Source organism: Phaenicophaeus curvirostris, chromosome 8, assembly GCF_032191515.1.
Source record: "Phaenicophaeus curvirostris isolate KB17595 chromosome 8, BPBGC_Pcur_1.0, whole genome shotgun sequence".
NCBI classification, from domain to species: Eukaryota; Metazoa; Chordata; class Aves; order Cuculiformes; family Cuculidae; genus Phaenicophaeus; species Phaenicophaeus curvirostris.
Window position 1 is genome coordinate 19420524 of NC_091399.1, and position 19341 is coordinate 19439864.

A 19341-nucleotide genomic window follows, 5' to 3' on the forward strand; every position below is an offset into this window, starting at 1 on the left:
ACTTAATTTGTTGGATGCCTCAAGATGGTCTTTAAACACTTGGCTCTTACTTAAACTCTTGCAAGTTTCTGGAGTAAGTCGGCCAGTAGCAATTTGTGAGTGGCTGCATGTAAAATCCTGTTTAGTAAATTGAGTAAAAATGCAGTGGCAGTAAGAGTAGGGATTGCTGGGGGGCATGTTTCAAAGTGCTGGTGTTTCATGCTTGCCCTGAGAAAGTTTGCTTTCCACCCTGTGTTTTGAAAATAAATTTCAGGATGGAATAATTGGAAATTCACTCTGTGATATTGTTACAAAAGGCTTAGTGAGGGTGTGCTTCTGTTCCACCCACCGTTAACTTCAGCTGGTTTTCAGCCTCTCTTGGTGAAGTTGAAAATGGGTTTCAACTGGAAAAGTATTTAAATACAGATGCAGTGATGCATTAACTTCTGCTATGCTTCCTCTAAACATGTTGGTTTCTTAACTTGATGCTATAAACAAGCTTTTGCAGCACAATATGATTGCCTTTTCTATTTCTGATTTTAATCTGGTAACAAAGACAAAGTGAATCGTGCAAAATATTTTAATAACCATCAGGCAATGATTTGATTCTTAGCTATTTTATTGTTGGCAGACTCTGAGTTGCAAACATGAGAGGAGCTGAAAGCATAACAGATGCATTAACAGTGCAGTGCAGCTTCCCTGCACTCAGCTTCCATCTAGGGAAGTAAATCCTTTCCTGGGCTGGCTGCAGCGCTGCTCTGGCTCCCTGGGGCAGGGTGTTTTGCTGTAGCCACCCTGGGTGTCAGGACAAGGAGCAGGAGGCTGAAGCAATGTTTTATTAGGCTAGCTGTGTTTTACAGGTGTTTTTCTACATGCAATTCGTATGTACCTAACTCAGAACAATTGTTTGCAGATCTTGTTTCTCTCCCAGGTCTGAGGTAAGGCTTTTATGCTCAGAAACTTGTCTTACTTTTCTGGTTATATCAGATGCTACGAGCTAGACCTTGTGGAGGAAGTTCTGTCAATTCTGATGCACGATGCAGATGATAATTTTCCCTAATGAGGACCTGCTAGCACACGTGCGCCCACATATACGCAGCCACTCCAGCATTGTTTAAAATGGCATTAATAATACAGGGGAGAGTTTTTTTCAACTTGCTGTCATTTCAGAAAGTTATAGGAGAGAATACGTGTAATTTGAAAAATCTCTTGTGGTAAGAATAAAATAAGTCTTTTATTTGCAGAAGAGCGATGTGACTTTAATAGCATGGAGACCCTTTATTGGTGTTATTAAGGTTAAGGTACATCAAGGAATATCCCAACAGCAATTCCCCTTCTTGACCATGTCAGCAATTTATTATGCCAGACCCTATTGTAACTCCAGGCATGTGTTGGCTTGGATTGTGACCTGGAACATCCTATTTATTATGGACTTATTAAGGGGCTTATTGCACGCTTGTCTGTAGGACAAGAAATATTGTCCATTTTTAAGAAAGCAGAGCTTTATGTTGATCCCTGATTCATGTCCTCATCATCTTTCTCTGCACTGAGGGATCCTCAGGGAGAATTGCCAGGGAATGCCAGAGCAGGGACAACCAAATCCTCTTGGGATTACTTGCTCTTGGACCCCAGCTCCTCCCCGGCTCCCCAGCTCCTCGAGCTTTAGAGTGCGTGCTGCAAAATGCCTTTGCCTTTTGCTCTGTGCTGAGATTGTCGGCTCTCATCAAACATAACCCCAGGTCGTTATCTCAGCTCAGTGGGAAGGAAAACTGCCATTAACTAAACCTGATTTGATAAACAGTTTGTGATTATTTGGACTATACTCAAGAAAACCTCTACTCAATTGAACAAAAAAAAGAATAGCGGTAGAATTTTCAGATGCTTCCAGTATACCAATGCCTACTCAAGTGCTACAGTTTTATTTGTGGCCAGTTTGGGTTTGTGTTTGGGATTTTCTAGAGAGCAAGTTTTCTATATTTTAAATTAATATCATTGGGATCTGCTTGGGCTAGTGTTTAGCTAGTAACGTTTTTGTGGTTAAGTTAGGAGCTGGTTTTATTATTTTTAGGAAGCCATGGCTTGAACTTGGTAAGCATATTATTGAATATAGTATGTGCTAGGAGGAAAAGGATGAGTGCTAGAAGAGCCTGCCTAAAATGCTCAGAGCCCTGAGCTGATCTGGGCTGTTCAGTTGCCTCCTGTCTGGTGACACAGGTTTTGTTCACAACCATGACCCTGCAGCTGGAACCTTGGGGGATATTTGAGTGGCTGCTCAGCGGGATAGGTTTTCTACATGATCCTTATATGTGAACTTTGCTTTAAGCTTGGAGAACAGAGTCAAAACCAACTAGGAATTGCATGGTTGAGGCGATAACTGTAGATGGTGGGTTTTAGTCAGGGTCTAGAAGGTGGTTTTGGGCAAAGCTGCTTCTTTATTGAAAGTATTTTTGTCAAAGTCTGCATCTGTTGGTTTGGATTTCTCCTTAGTCTTTGCTGTGAGCTTACACTTGAGGTCTCAGTTGGCATCAGGTCATGCAAAATGCTGCAACACAAGAGTGTGGTTCCAGTTTCTAAGTGTCTGCTGACTTTTCTAACTCTTCCGAGTGGCACATTTTTTGAAAAGTCACTTTTTGGAGCCTTAAATTAGTGATAGCGGACAATGTCTTTTCTCAATATTTTGGAGAGTGGTGCAAACTGAGACATCTGCTTTGCCATTTCCCTAGGCAATTCACAGACTCATAGAATCACCAGGTTGGAAAAGGCCTCGGAGATCATCATTCCCTAGGAGGTTTTAAGCATGATAGCACACATTTTGCCTTGTTTTGCTTCTACAGTGAATCTTGATGATAAGATGATTAACAAGATGAAATGATTTGTAGACTGGAGAGCTGGTGTCAGTGCAAGGGAGAGAGGGCAGGAGGGAGAAGGAGGTAGCAGAGCTGCCCTTTCTCAGGAGTGGTTTGGTTGCCTTTAAAGCCTCGTTCTCAGAAGACTACGATCCACCCTCATGGATGGCGAGGGCTCTATGGAAGACAGGACGTGAGTTTCCTCAGCAGTGCGTAATTAAGCGGAATATTTGTGTTTGGAGATGGTGCTTCTTTATGGATGGTGGTTTGCAAACAGGTAGGAAAATTGCAGCAGCAGTTCTATACCCATTTCAAAACGTTGTCCTTTCTTCAAATATTGTGTTATTAGGCTGATGGATTTTAAGATTTTTTTTTTCTGGGCAGAGGAACAATGGAACAGTTCTTTGAATTGGAAGATGTTTATTTAAATGTGGAGCCCTGGCACTCTGGGACATGGTTTAGTAGGCACGGTGGTGTTGGGCTGGCAGTTGGACTTGATAGTCTTAGAGGTCTTTTCCAACCTTAATGATTCTGAGATTCTATGTATTTAGTAAGTTCATCCAAAAGAAATCTCAACGTATCACCAGATGGTTTAGTATAATGTTTTGAATATAGGGAGTGAACTTGTGAGTTTTATTTATATGAAGGCTTTGGATTCTAAAAACCACTCTAACCAGTATCTGTTACTTCTTCCTGTGGGAGTTCCCAAAGTGGGGAGGGGTGATTGTTTTTGCAGGCTGACCTTGTGTGTGTTAAATATTATGTGGTTGTAGGCTGTGGGCAGACACTGTGGGCCGTATTGCCTCGGTTCATTTGAGTCCTTGCAGCTGGAGAAGTTGTCAGACAGGACTTGTTCTTTCCTCTTTTTAAAACCTCTTACTTGAACAAAGTTCATTATAAAGGTAGTTTCAGAGAGTTTCAAGCTCTTCCATACTTGATTTTTCTATGTTGATCCCCATCTTCTGTTTGGAAAAGCATTCTCCTTCTGGAAATTTGCTGTTGCAGAGCACTGTAAATTTATATAGAGAGAAATTTTGCTCTTAAAAATAACTAGATTTGCATAAGACTGAGGAAAAGTTCAGAATTGCTCCCACAAGAATAAGTCTTATTTTGTGGGGGGCAATTGAGAATAACCACTAAGTTTTTATAGAAGATACTAATGAAGAGAGTTAAATTGGCACCCAGGGGAATGTGGGGCAGAGCTTTGGGTTGTGGAGAGCCCCTCCAGCTCCATGGGCACTGGTGTGGTGGTGTGTGTCCTGCTGGGTGGAGGTGGTTCTGGCTCCCAGCTCCTCTGCTCCAACACCCTATACCTGCTCGGTGTCAACCTAACCAACGCCAGCAGCCATGCTCTGCGATGCTGCTCATCGACAGAGATGCCAAAGCAGCTACTGAAGCCATAGCAGGGTAAGAAAGCCTGAAAGGAACTGGTTGTACGGAGCAAAGAGAAAGATAACGATGCTGGTTTTAGCATAACAAGATTGTTCATTTGCCAAAAAGATTATTTTCTGAAAGTACATAAAGCAACTTGTTTAAAGCGACACCTTTTTCATATTGAGATGTGAGGAGGAGACTGACTTTTTCTGAGAACACATCAAAACATCATTTAAATTCAGGTTGATTGTCCCTTTAATCAGTAAATAACGAGGCAGTGCTTCAACCTGCGTGAGCCTAAACTGAGGGAAAGAGGGATAAATTATTACAGCAGATCATGTACAGCAGTTAGTAGTATTGTAACTCCTGATCAAAGCTGAAGCCGTCGTTGTCTGTCACCGGGAGCTTGGCAGAGGGGTTGTGTTGCTCTCCCAGCTCCAGAGTTTAGCATCACATTTGAAATGTGGCTTTTTCTTTGATTTCATTACTGTCACATAAAAAGATAGTAAACACATAGTTGATAGTGCAGATCCGAAAAGTGTTTTGCTTGCTGACTGTCGAGTATCAGAATTTTGTCTTAACGGGTTTTTTGTCGGGCTTTTTGTCCGTTTGCTTTATTTGAGAAAGGTGAGCAGCTTTCCTTTGGGCGCAGAGTAGACTCGTGGTCACTGCTTTGGTATTTGGATGAGACCCTGACCACCTCCAGCTGTGTCTCTGCAGCGTGGGGAGCCTGATCCTGCATCCCTGTGTTGTTTTATAGCCCCAGGTACAGGTGTCAGCTGCGTGGGTTGGGCTTCTCCTATACATAATGGGCATTTGTGCCGTCCTGGTATGAGCCTCCTCTAGAAATCAGGTCTGGGATGGAAGCTGAGTCGAGTTCACATCGAATTAACTTTAATGAGAAGGAGCTTCATAAAAGAGAAATATAAAGAGTTGTTGAATTTAACACTTAGTGGGGAAAGGCTGTGTGGTAGGTTATTTAATACAGTGCTTTTTACTGCCAGGCACATTATTTGAGGGAAAAGTATAGTGCTTTTTATGGGCTCGGGAGGCAAGTTGTTACCCAGTTATCTGATTTTTTCATTTCCTTACTACAGAAAAGCTTGCAGAAGCTCAGCGCAGGTTTACTACTCTTCGAACTGAGTTACAGTCAACTTTGGATGCACAGAAAGAAGCCAGCGGGGCTTCCACGCTGCCCCGGCGCAGAAAGCCCGTCTTCCACCTGTCCCACGAAGAGCGTGTCCAGCATAGGAATATCAAAGATCTGAAATTGGCCTTCAGCGAGCTCTACCTCAGCCTCATCTTACTGCAGAACTATCAGGTACCAGCAAAACGAGGTGGTTTTACAAAGCGCTGTGTGTAAATGTCTCTGTGCTGGTTAATTCTTGAAATGCCTCATTCAAGCCAGGCATTTTGAGGTTCCTAAACGTTTTTAACGAAGAGGCAGATGCCTAGCAGTCAGCAGTACACGTCTTGCTGCTTTCTGTTGAGCTGGAAATGCTAAGATGACCTGCAGAAGGACTTTCCTCCTCCTTTTCTGGGCTGGCTGACCCCCAGGCATGGTCAGGACACGGAGTCACATCAGGGCTGACTCCTTCTGCAGCGTGTTGTTCCGTGCAGGGTTAGAGCTGGCAAGTTGGAGAAGCAGCTCTTTTATCTAATGTTTGTAATGAAACTTGAAATACTAATGTACTGTTTCCTCTTGGCGTTACCATGGTAGTGGCTGTGACCTCGCTATATCAGAATTTCTTGTTAAAACATCCATTTAAAAAAAAAAATATTTTTAATTCTGTAGGATACAGGCTCGTTTGCCTTGAAGTATGAAAAAACAAATCTTTAGTTGTAGTTGGATTTCTGGCATGAAAGGGCATGGTAAATATTGTGGACATTGATTTTGTTCCAAAAGTCTTGAAACAAAATTCTGGAACAGCCAAGATATTTTTGCTAGGTTAGCTCTTTCAGTGTTAAATAATGTGAAATGCTTTTAAAATGTCTTGTTGGGTGGGGATTAGCTTGGTAAGAATGTTTGAACTTAATTTTTTAATATACTACATCTGTATTCAGATCTTCACCAATGTTGTACTGGAGAATTTTCTAAACAAAATTCACTGTAAGGATTACTTGAGTTCCACTCTACAGTGTGGACAAAACTTAATTTTTCTAAGATTCTGAGTGTTTGTGCTTCACCTAAAGTGATGATATATCCTTAAGCACATGCACTGCCAACACTTAGTCACTTCAGATGTCTCAACTGGAATTATTTTGCTTTAGTACTGGGTTTCCAGGTTGGAAAATGCATCGTACTACCTGCAAGTGAAACTCCTGGGGATGCGTTCAAGCCACCTCGTGCAAACATTGCAACTCCTTGTTTTCACTGGTTGAACTGATGCCCTTCAGGGAGCCCTGAACACAGGTTTCATAGTTGCAGAAACTATTCATGGCTTTCTCAGTAAAGCCCTATTAATTACCAGAGAGAGTTTCTAGTTCAAAATCCTGGGAAAGGCAGAGTATCCTTTGATTTTCAGGTATGGAACAGAACAGTGTTACCTGCTGTGATTTCTTCACTTTTTTTTCAGAAGAGAAAGCTTTTACTCTTGGTCACAGAAATCACTTCTGTGGTTTGATGAAGAATTTAAATAGAGGCTGGTATAGATCATTCCTTTGAAAAATCCTTTCCTACTCTGCATCAATGAAGAAAGGCATCTTGCTTACTTATAGTTTTGCCAGAACAAGTCCAGGTCCGTTGCCTGTATACTAAATATTGATGCCAACCCCATCTGGATTTCATAGCTTTCACAGTTTCCAAAAGGAGCAGAGCTTCTTTCTACAGCATTACTTCAAAGAGGGAATGAGAAAAATTAGTTCAAATTGGGTTTGAAGTTGAGGACAAGGAGTACAAGTACTAAACCAAGTATAAAACCAAATCCCAGAATACTTTTAATCGCTGTTGAGGTCAGAATATAAGAACTAGGAAAGGAGAACCAATAAGCAAGTGGGAAGATGTCATAACTGAGGCCTTCACGTAGGTGAGAAAGTCACCAGTGGCATCATAAATATCAAAATACGGCTTTGATGCAGTGCTGAAATCTTGAATTGGGTTACTGAGAAAGGAAGATCCACAGGAAGCAAATTCCTCAGTGTGTTAGCACTGAAGTAAGAGCAAGTGTTGCATACGTTCATGCCTATGGTGCACAAACCAAACATCAAATGAAACTATAAATTGTCTTCAGGGTAGCTGTTACTTGTTTAACTTACCAGTGATTACACTTCTGATGAAAATAACTTATAATAACATGTAATTCTACAGTTTGCACATATAGAAATAAATCTGTTTGACTGTTCTCTTTTCCGATTCCATCGCTGTGTGCTCCTTGTCAGAAGTACCACTGTAACCAGCGAGTTTGCATCATCAGCTTGGGGGCTACAGAATTTTTGCAGACAGAGGATGAGATGCTGCTGGTGAAGTTCTAGGGTGTCTGATGTAACCGTGTCCTGAGCAGCCGAGACACACCAGAGTTAGGCTGTGACCGCACGTGGTGCAGCTGAAGTGATGTTAGTTCAGGCTACAGAAAAATCTTTGACCAAAATGAGCATTTTTTTCATTTCAAATGTATGAAACAGCAATCTTCTCTCCCTGGGGTGGAATGCTGGCTTTTCTAATAGAAAGTAATTAAAGTCTCTTGTCTGCAATAATGCAGATGGTTAATGCACTGCCTTCCTGCTCCTGTCTCCCTAGCCTCATTTCCCCACCTATACGGTAGGGGTCTGGTATTAAATCACTCTAAGCATAATTAGATTGAAAATAATTTCAGTGAGTAGCTGGCGCCTCTCCCCAGGGCATTGGATTTTGTCCTTTTCTCTGTTTTATTTTCCAAGCTACTTCCTAAGCTCTTTTAGAAGTGAATCTTGCCATGGTCTGTCCGCGTTCCTGCTGTTGTTGAGCGAAACGTTGAGTCCTTTGAGTCACATTTTCTGTATAATGAAATGTAGGATTTCATATGTGTCTTGTCACAGCAGTTGCCTGCAGCGTGATGAGCTTTTCCTGTCTTAGTTTCTGTGTATTAGAAAAGTGTTGGGTCAGGGCTCATGCGTAACTTGGAAATCAAATGTTAATTCTTGTCTTAATGCAGCATCGTGTGCTTATCTCAACAGATTAGAGGGTTACGTCCCCCACGTCTACAGTAGTTTTGCAGTCTCCGTGCAGTCTACTCTGTGCAAAAGGTTGCTGTTATGGGGATCCACTTGTCTGGATTTAATCTGCAGCATTTAGAACTTCCACAAATTCTCTTTTGTACAAGGATTTCCCTTGTATAATGTGCTCATCTGCCTTGAAGCCAATATAAAGTTTAAACAAACCATAGTGCCCTTGCCTTTTCAGAAGGAAAAGCAACTGTGAAGGATTGGTAATGACTGTGGAGGTGGGGCAAAACCTCGCCTGTGTGCAGCTTTAGATTTCTATGAAGAGCTCGTGACAGCATGTGCTAATCCAGAGAGCAACTGCAGTACATGGCATGTCTTGAAATAGCCTAAAGCATACAGGTGTTGAGCGTGTCCACAGGTTATTTCTTTTCAATGAGGTTTCATCAGGAACGTTGTCACTTCCTGCCTTAAGGAGGAAGGGGGCAGAGATTTGGCTTCTCAGGGAATATGAGATTTCATAGTTCCCTGCAAATAAGTTACCTCTTTTTATGCCCATGAGCCCCACATTTCTTCCGTTTTTTGCAAGGGATCTATAGTACTTCTAATAAAGTAATGACTCAAAAACATCCTAACAATAGATAGAATAATTTTGATTCTTCTTATTAACTTTCTGGTTTTGCTAGCACTGGAAATAAAATCATTTCACTTTCTTGGGAGGATTAAAGCCAGTAACCATTTTCCCCTGTCTGCAGAACCTGAACTTCACTGGCTTCCGCAAGATCTTGAAGAAGCATGACAAGAACCTGGAGACAGCCCGGGGGGCAGAATGGCGGGTGGCCGAGGTGGAGGTGGCACCCTTCTACACCTGCAAGAAGATCAACCAGCTTATCTCCGAAACAGAGGTAAGGATGCTAGTCTGAGCACCGCTCCTCCTTTAACTAGAAATCAGTGTCTCCTTGTTTACCACTGATTTGTGGCTGCCCCCTCCCTAGAAGTGTTCAAGGCCAGGTTGGATGGGGCTGCGAGCAGCCTGGTCCAGTGGGAGGTGTCCCTGCCGATGGCAGGAGGCATGGAACTGGATGATCTCTAAGGTCCCTTCCAACCCAAACCGTTCTGTGCTTCTATGATTCTACGTTTTGCCCCCTCCATAGATTGCATTCACCACCAAGACAATTATTGGTTGATTTTGAAATGCCACTGCTTTCTGGTACTGCTTATATAAATTTGGATATATTCTCTTCAGCTGGTAACTTGCCTCTCTGCAAAGCTCATGCAAAGTTAGCTTGTATTGTGTAATAACTTGATGCGGTGTGGTGAGCTTTTCATCTCTTTGTTACTGCATGTTATAATAGTATTGGGCCAGGGCTCAAATGTAACTTGGAAATCAACCATTATTTCTTGTTGTTGTAATGCAATAGTGTATAATTATCATTAGATTGAACTTCTATGATGTATGTCTTCATCTCCTTAGGAAGTGGTGACCAACGAGTTAGAAGATGGAGACAGACAGAAGGCGATGAAACGTTTGCGTGTTCCACCCTTAGGAGCAGCTCAGGTGAGAGGTCGAGTTATATAGCGAAGCTTCTCAAACTTGTCAAGGTGCCAAATCAGATTCATTTGAGCACAATAGTGAAAAAAACCAGATACAATTGTGCTCCACGAATCGTGAGGGAGGCCTGGTCACATCATCTGCTTTAGTTCCCAAAGATTCGGAAATAGCTTGCTTACTATTCCTACTGCATGCAGACAAGATAATGGAGAAATGAGATAAATAGTAAAAGGAAATTTGTGAGAATAATAGCATATGCTTAATGTTTATGTGGTCTGGAATATCTTTCAAGGGGCATTAAGGTGCCCAGGCTGTTTCAACACAGCAGCAACACAAACAACAATATTATGTAGCATTTTCACCTCAAGAACAAGAGTGTGATCAGAGATCAGAACATTGTATTCCTGATTTAAAATTTACTTTGCAAGTTAATCTAACTTTGCTGATAACCTGTTTTCCTCCACCTCAATTCCACCACTGCTTTGTTCACAGCCTGTACCAGCCTGGACTACATTCAGGGTTGGATTGTTCTGTGGGTTGTTCCTTGCACTGAACGTCACTGTCATACTTTCAGGTGGGTATCCTCAATGGCTGAGGTCGGTCAGGGTGGTCTGGGTTAAATCAACTGGAGTCACATCACACCGTTGTGAATTATTAGTTCTTCTCAGTAATAGGTTGTGGTTTTTCTAGTGTTACATATGTGGATTTGGGACTAAAACCATATTATGGTTTGTTCCCCTCATTTCCTCCTTATTCTTGGAGGGGTATTCTGGAAGTGCAATATCCTTGCATGAAGACAGATTTCTGTTATCGTTCTGTGAACACATCACTCTCTCCCACCTTGAGAGAGGTACTCGTAGAACCTAAGTTTTGCGTGGTAGGCACTCCTTCTGGAGAATAAGACCAGGCACGGGGCCGTGCGAGCGCTGTACCACTTGGGACATTTTTGTCTAGACATTTCTAGGATTTCAGTGCCTGGCGCCTATTAAATGGAATTAATAGAGTTTGTCTTATTGGTGGATTTTGGCAAAATTGTTTAAAAGCTACGATAAATTATTGCATATTTCAGACCATGGCTTTATTCTGCTTCGTACCTTCTGAGTTTGGAATCTGATTAGAGCTAGTACTGTAGATCCAGATACAGCGCTTAATCACAAGTGGCTTTACTAATTGTGTGTGTGATTTCAGTAGCGTTGTAACTTGCTTAAGCACTACAAAGGAAAAGGCTTAACAAATCAAGAGACGAGCTCTCACATTAGGGAAAGCCCGTGTCTGTGTTTTTGACTTGAAAGAGTTTTTAATCAGATGTTTCTGTAATTGGATCCAGTCATCTCTTGGGATAATATTCCTCTGTTTGAGGAGCTGCTTGCAGTGCCTCCCGTTTAGTCTTGTGTGGTAGAGCCAGAAAGTTGACCCGTCTGTGTGAAGGGTCTGTTTAACGTGTCAAAGCTGTTCTTTATTCATCGTATCTTTTCCTTTTGCTGTAACTTACATGCTTGATCTCTGTGTGAGATGCAAATACGATTGAAGCGAGTTGTGTTTGCTTTACTTCTGGGTATTAGGAATGAAAAAAATGAAACAGTTGTGAGAATGAATTCATAAAAATTATTATATCTCTAAAGCAGATATTGCTAAAGTGGTATGAATAATAGGTGTGTTTGTATCAGCAGACACGATATCTGTACAGTACCTCATATATTGGACAAAATCTATATTCTAACTCCGAAGGGTTTGTTTTAATTGGCTATTACTTTGCTAACCTTTCTGCCACTTATCCCAAAACATTTTTGTGGTTTGATTGACTAAGATCGGATTTTAGCAATGTGTGTGGAGAATCTGTGAAAACAGCATAAAGCATGACTTCTAGAGTCATTGACTCATTTTAAAAGCAGAACAGCAACATCTCACAGAGGTGAGTTCACAATAACTTGGGGTCCACTAAAGGCTGCTACAGGTGAATCCCAGGAGAGTGTCACCCTAAAGGCTGTGGATTTTGTGGCCTTAATGTTTCTACGTTGGCTTTCCTAGGTGCCAGGCTAGTATATATTGGAGGTTGAAAGTTCATGGAAATGAACTGCGTTTTGTTAACCTCAAACATGTAAGATTTCATGCACCATCTGAAGCCCCGGGCTGGAGCAGTCAGCCAGGGACATCTTCCTCTCTGAGCACCACCTTCAAGAGCCCACGTGTGCTGAAAGGATGAGTTGATTGTGTGTCAGCTACCTGCTGGCTTTAGGAGATCATAGAATAACCAGGTTGGAAGAGACCCACTGGATCATCGAGTCCAACCATTCCCATCAATCACTAAACCATGCCCCTCAGCACCTCGTCCACCTGTGCCTTGAACACCTCCAGGGAAGGTGACTCAACCTCCTCCCTGGGCAGCCTGTTCCAATGATGACTTTACTTGTATTGGATGTAAGTGGAAACAGTATGTGAATGGAAAATTTGTTGGCCGCTGTGCAGAACTCTGGTCTGGGTTGCACCAATTTGCAACCTCATACACCTTTGCTGGGCACTTCCCTGCCCTTGGGGTCTTCAGCCAGGCTGCTCAGTGGTAGCAAAGAAAATGGTTCAATTAGGAAATATGAAAAGGGAATAAAATCTGGCCCTTTGCTACGCAGGCTAAGCATGATAGGATCTTAAGTACTGGAGGAGAGAATATACAGAAATATGCTTTACTTCTGTGTGCTAGTACCTCAGCTCCATGTACTGTTCAGCATCTGCTCTTTCTCCAGAACCAACTGCCGTTCCACACTGAAATTATGGTCCTCTGCCACCCTAACAGCCCAGAAATAAGATTAGGGAGGAAGTCATATGCTACACTGGCATATTGAACTATGTTCAGCTCAGGATAAACCTTTGTCTGGGGGTTCTGTTTCAAACAGCACATCTCTCTAGTCTGTCTGGTCATTTCTCGTTCCATATTCTTGAGGCTGCTCTGTTCTGTGTGGAAGCATCTCCCTGGGCTTTGTCTACGGGCATTTCAGATTCAAGTTGTTTTTGCAATTCCATATTTCAGACTAATTTCAGCTTCAGGGAAGTCGTGGCTGCCCCATCCCTGGAGATGTTCAAGGCCAGGTTGGATGAGGCTTTGAGCAGCCTGAGCCAGTGGTAGGTGTCCCTATGGCAGGGCAGTTGGAAATTGATGGAATTTGAGGTCCCTTCCAACCCAAACCATTCTATGGTACTCCAAGGTGTATCTCATTTTTTACTCTCTTTTTCTTGATTCCAGTAGTCTCTCTAAGTGTTAAATTTATAGCAACAGTTCTTGAGTCATTTTTCTTTGCACAATTCTTCTCTATAATTTCATGTAATATAAAGTACAGGTGCTGAACTCATGAAACTTATTACAGATATGCTTTTTCTGAAGAAAAGCTTGAAAAACTCAGAACTGTAATTGAGACAGGAGGATTTATGGGAATAAATTCTCAGCATCAACTCTGTAAAACTCCATGTTGGTTTCTTTCCCCTCCTAAAAAGCGTGTGTGTGAGAAACACTTAATGAAGCTGAAATTGAGGATTCAAATAACTGTATTTTATTTGTATTTTTTCTCACAAAACCCATATTGGGCAACTGGGGGACAGAATTTTGCAGGGAGGCTTGTGCTAGGGAGAACTGCTGCTGTATGGGGCTGCTTGTTGTTTGAAATTAAGCAAATTTGTTTCCAGACCCAGAAGGCTGAACAAAGGAAGCAACAGGCTCTGCAGTGTTGCTGTCTTGTGCTGGGTTTTCTGTTTGGGTGCGGCTGGATATTATATTGCTGGTTATGAATATGTATTACATTACAGTTGTTTTGAGTGATTAGGTGCAGTTTAGCATTGTTTTAAATGCTGTAAATGATGCTTCTCGGTTTTGCGGGGAGCTGAGCTATTTGTGTATCTGTCTGTTGGGATTTCATCACCATTAAAGCGGAACTTTTAAGTGCATATAGTCACAATTTATGGCAGTGCTGTCCCTCGTGCCTCTAGTGTGAGACAGGGGACTTAAGATGCTGCTAATGACCTGACAGCACCAGCTGGAGAACGAATGGTCCCCAGAACGCTCCTAAATCCTCTGACAGGTTAGGAAAAAAGTCCTCCTCTTGCTGGTATTTATTCATAGAGTTGTTTAGATTGGAGGAGACCTTTAAGATCATCAGGTCCAACTGTTAACCTAACACTGCCAACACCACCACTAAAACACACTCCTAAGCACCGCAACTACATATCTTTAAATACCTCAAGGGATAGTGACTCCACCACTTCCCTGGGCATCCTGTTCTGGTGCCTGATGATTCTTTTGGTGAAGAAATTTTTCGTAATATCCAATCAAAACCTCCCCTGGCACAACTTGAGGTCATTTCCTCTCATCCTATTGCTTGTTGCTTAGGAGAAGTGACCTACATCCACCTTGCTACAATCTCCTTTCAGGTAGTTGTAGGGAACAATAAGGTCTCCCCTCAGCCTCTTTTTCTCTAGACTAAACAGGACCAGGTCCCTCAGCTACTCTTCAATAAGACTTGTTCTCTAGACCCTTCACCCTTCTATTATTTAGGAGATTCTGATTTTCTGTAGCCAGTGTTTGTTAGTTCATAGCTACCTTTTCTGAACTGTAATAACTGAACTTCCACTTCCTGACCTGATGAATTGGATACCATTTAAATTGATTTATGTCAACTACTGGGCTAAATACACACCCATGCCAAGGACTGTTATATCTCTGTTGCTCTATTCTGATCCCTCTGTTTTATTGTAGTTTATTCTTGACAGCACTGAGTATGTGCAGGTGCTTGTGCTGTCACTAAGGTAATTTAATTTTTTGTCTTTGCCAGGTGTGGCTTTTATAGATGGACCAAATGTGTGGCCACTGGTGCGAATCTATAGAGGTGGCTTTCTCCTGATAGAATTCCTCTTTCTCCTGGGTATCAACACATATGGCTGGAGACAGGCTGGAGTGAATCACGTCCTCATCTTCGAACTCAATCCCCGCAGCAACTTGTCCCATCAACAGCTCTTCGAGGTAAACAGAATAGATTGTAGGGGTGGTGGAGCTGTGCGGTGTGTTGGGAGGGTAAATCCTGCATGATTTCCTGGCAAGGAGTTCTAACACAATTACAAGAGGAAGTTGCTGAAGTCTGATTAGATTACGGGATTGAGCACTGCTCTCCCTTTCCTTATAATGAGAATTCATTGTGGGTTTCAGAACCGTATTTTCATAAGGTATCTATGTGTTATTTCTGCCTCTCTGCAGATTGCTGGTTTCCTGGGGGTTTTGTGGTGCCTGAGCCTGCTGGCATGTATATATCGTCAATTCACCTACATCCCTATGCAGGTGAATCCACTCATCTTGTACGGCTTCATGTTGCTTTTTCTCATCAACCCTACCAAAACCCTGTATTACAAGTCCCGGTTTTGGCTGCTCAAACTATTGGTAAGTCTCGAATCTGATTTAAATAAATACATTTTAAAAAATGCTGTAGCTGAGCAGTGGCAGTTTAATCTATACAAGTGTCACTAATCTTCAGGAAGAAGGGGTGCTTATTTATACCCTGTGTATTCATAGAGCAGGTGTGATAAAGTAGTGACTGCAGAGGCAGCGGCAGCTTATGCTTGTCTGTACCAGTCTATCATTATCTTTGTATTGCAGGTAGTTACTTGTTAATCTTATAGACAGCTTTATACAGATTTCTGCACATAGAAACACTCAGATATCTATCTTTGTTCATTAATGTAATGAAATAGTTTGATCAGGGTTACGGTGCTCCTCAGCCCAGATTGGGTGAGAGCCAACATTGAGAACCTTCACTGATGGCGAGGGAGCCTCTGCTAAGGTTACTGCTTGCAAAATTATGTTAATGGGTGGGGTTTTCTTCAGCAAACCCTTTTGTAGTCTTAAACCGCTTATTCTAGACCCAGCTCCTGTTTTCCTGGTGAGAAAGATCTGGTAAATGGAATGTAAATACACATGCTACTTCAGTGTTCCAGTTGTGGGTGGGAGCTCTAGAAGGACAGTTTTCAAACTTGTTGGATGGCTCGTCAGTTTGTTCCCAAATGGCTGTTTCACACATTCATCCACATCCTATATGCCCTTTTAAATTGACTTTAATCAAGTTGATTCCCTCGATACCTTTTTCTTGCTGGAACTGCTCTGAGAGTATTGGGTGGAAGAGGGTTTGGCTGGCTGATATTTTTCATGGAATCATTTCAGTGCCAATTAAAACTATTAACTTTATTTGGAAGGTGACAAAGGTGAAACAAAATCATCCTTCAGGCATGTGCATACAGGCATGCACACAGCTAGTTAACCTCTGTGCGCTTACCTGTTATTTGATTTGCTACCTTACTACTATTTCAGTTTCTTCCTTATTAGCCTTGCAGCATTCAACCACCTATCACAGATGTACCTTTAGTCCCAAGCCTCTACTCTTACTGCTGTCCCTTGGTGCTAGGGGAATCACTGGAAGCGTTCTAACCATGTGAGCAATATCTGTGCTCATTTACCTTAATGTCTTAGCAGAATGAGGTTCTCAGTCATCACAGAGCTCTTAGTTTCCAGTAGCAGCTCTGTCCCAGCTCCCTCCAGGCTACGCTGCAGTCTGCAACGCAGACCTGCCCTCGAGCGTGCACAGGCCAATTCATCCCAAAGTCTCCTGGGAAAAAAAAAGCTTCATCAAGATGCAAAATCACCTTAATGGTGGAAAATGACACGGTACATCTGAGTGTTTTATGCAGAAGGGGAAAAAAAAAGGCCAGACAAACCACATAAAGAGTAGCTGTTAGGCTTTTATAATTTTTATTGTATGTAATTGGCTGCTTGGGTGTATTTTATTTCTTCTTGCAGTCTCGAGCAGCTATCTGGGTGAAGGAGGTTTAAATAGGGCAATTCTTGTTTGCATGAACAGTGCAGTTCTTGTGGTTTGCTGAATGTTCACGTGCTTGATAGGTTTCATTTCCAGCCAAGGTGAAGTCTGACGCGTTGGGTGTAACAGCATTACTGGCACCTTCAACTTTTCTAGAACCAAATCAGGAGCGTACTTCAGTTTGTTGCAGCATTTTGTGAGAGATCTAGGAGGTTTACTGCATCCACCCATGATCATCAACAACTGCTTAATAGTACTCGTGAGTGGGAACTATTTTGATCATCCCTAGGGGATTGCATCTGAATTTATCTTCCTCTCGCTGAAAAAAGTTATTTGGCCTGCAGTAAGTTTAATTCCCATGCCAGGCTCTTCTTTCTCGCCTGCATGCTTAGGTGAGCATTCTTTGCCCCTTTGCTACCAGATGAGAAGTCCATGAGAGCACTTGTGTAGGCTGAGGAGAACAGTTTCTTGGAGGAATCAGATCTGAGCACAGGGGATGACACAGCGTCTGCACGCCCCTGCTCCCTGCAGGGCACCGGGATGGCAAAGCAACTGCAGGAAACCTGTCTGAGAGAGGTGAAAATCTAAGAAGTGTTTAGCTCCACCTCAAATATCTACTGTCTCAGCACTTGTTAAAACTGCAGTCATCAGCACCATGAAGTCTGTCCTTGGATCACAGAATCATAGAATAATTTGGGTTGGAAGGGACCTTAAAGCCCATCCAGTTCCAGCCCCCTGCCATGGGCAGGGACACCTCCCACTGGGTCAGGGGCTCCAAGCCCCATCCAACCTGGCCTCGAACACCTCCAGGGATGGGGCAGCCACAGCTTCCCTGGGCAACCTGGGCCAGTTCCTCACCACCCTCATCATGAAGAATTTTTTCCTAATGTCTAATCTAAATCTTCCTCCTTCCAATTTAAAGCTATTCCCCCTCATCCTGTCACTCCACGCCCTTGTATAAAGCCCACCCCAGCTTCCCTTTAGCCCCTTTCTGTAGTAGAAGCTGCTCTAAGGTCTCCCCAGAGCCTCTGAACAACCCCAACTCTCCTAGCCTGTCCTTGTAAGCAGGGGTTCTCCAGCCCTCTGGTATCTTCATGGCCTCCTCTGGACCCATTCCAACAGCTCCGTATCCTTCTTATATTTGGGATTCCAGAACTGGACACAGGACTCCAGAAGGGGTCTTTACGAGAGTGGAGTAGAGAGGTAGAATCCCCTCCCTCACCCTGCTGGCTATGCTTCTTTTGATGCTGATGGTGTGGAACTGTTGATATATAACTGTTGATAAATAAGTGGCTTTGGGAGGGTTTAAATGACTGCTTAGGCTGTCGAGGACTTTTGGCTGAGACACCAGTCCATTAGCAAGGCTGTGTACATATCTGCTGAGTCCTTGTCTGCTGTAACCTTTGGGTGAAAAGCTTCTGCTCTCTTAAAACTGGCAGTGCCTAAGTGTCTCTCCCTGAATTGAATAACAAAGTGGATTCTATTAATGTCTTATTTTTACAGAGAAATGTATCTGTAAAGCTGTTTTCACATTTCATTTATTTTAGTTAGTCTTTGTTTCCAGAAAAAAAAAATGGTCTGTGATAAAATAGGTAAAGATTGTACCCGGAGTGCTGGTAAAACAGAGGAAGGACCTATTGAGCAGGAAGGCTGATGCGGCTTCTCTGACCTCTGCAGAAGCTGTTCTGCAGCTGGATGGCTTTGAAGACCGACGTCCCCAACGCTGGCCCCACTTGAGCCTTTATAATAGGTGCTATCCTATGTGAGCACAGTGCTTTCTGGGTCAGGATCCATATCTGCTTTATGCCGCTAAGTCTTAATCCCCTATTTGGCTTTAAAATTTAGGACCAGAGCTTTAAATTAGCTTTACAAGCTGATGGGAATGTGTCAGTCCTTTCCCGGGTTTCTGTGGCTGCGTACCCTGTAGGTTAATAAGGAGAGCACTATAAAAGATCAGTGTTAGCCTGTGCTTTCATTAATTTAAAGGTTCATAAATCTCCAAACTACAGGATGGTGCTGCCTCTTTGAGAAACTGGCTGTTAGTAACTATAACTAACTGGGTAGAGAGAGTTGTAATCAAAGGTAATGGACCATGAAAACGGTCTGGTTTGAAAGAAGCAAAACTGCTGCTAAAGCTTAGAGGGAAAGTGGACTGGGACTGAGAGGGAGTCTAATTGACAGGCAATAGGATTTCCTCTGCCCTTTCTTTAACCCTTTCCCTGCTAGAGGCTTTGGGAGACCCAGCAGTAACAATCTTTGTGCTTACAGCTTCTAACACTAAAGAACAACTAAGTGCTCAGTAAACCGAGCTGGGATCGGACTCATGGCCATGCTGGGGGGTCTATAATCTAACTGACGTTAAGAGTGGGGCAGAAAGTAAGCGTGGAAGATGTCAAGTGTGACTTAAGTAGTTGAAAGAGAGCGCTGATCAAAACGAGGTGCAACGGGAAAAACAAGGCTGTGTACAACTCTTACATGGAGGTGGAGGGTTTCTGGGAAAGAGCTTGGTTGGAGGAGATTGGGCTCTTCTGCCAGTAAAAAAACAAGGTCGAGGGCATAAATAGTTGCATACAGGAGAAGGAAAGCAGGCATGTTATTTGTACTAAAAGTG

The 19341-nt window shown here is 42.7% G+C and overlaps 1 protein-coding gene across 2 annotated transcripts in view; it reads left to right on the top strand.

Annotated features, from left to right (window-relative positions):
• The window catches only part of XPR1 (xenotropic and polytropic retrovirus receptor 1), a 115799-nt gene that overhangs the window by 74602 nt on the left and 21856 nt on the right, over positions 1-19341 (top strand). For both annotated transcript variants that reach the window (XM_069862685.1, XM_069862686.1), the window contains 6 exons: positions 5297-5520; positions 9092-9241; positions 9811-9894; positions 10381-10462; positions 14703-14890; positions 15122-15301. In XM_069862685.1, the coding sequence (XP_069718786.1) occupies positions 5297-5520; positions 9092-9241; positions 9811-9894; positions 10381-10462; positions 14703-14890; positions 15122-15301 (908 nt within the window). The remainder of the gene's footprint in view (positions 1-5296; positions 5521-9091; positions 9242-9810; positions 9895-10380; positions 10463-14702; positions 14891-15121; positions 15302-19341) is intronic.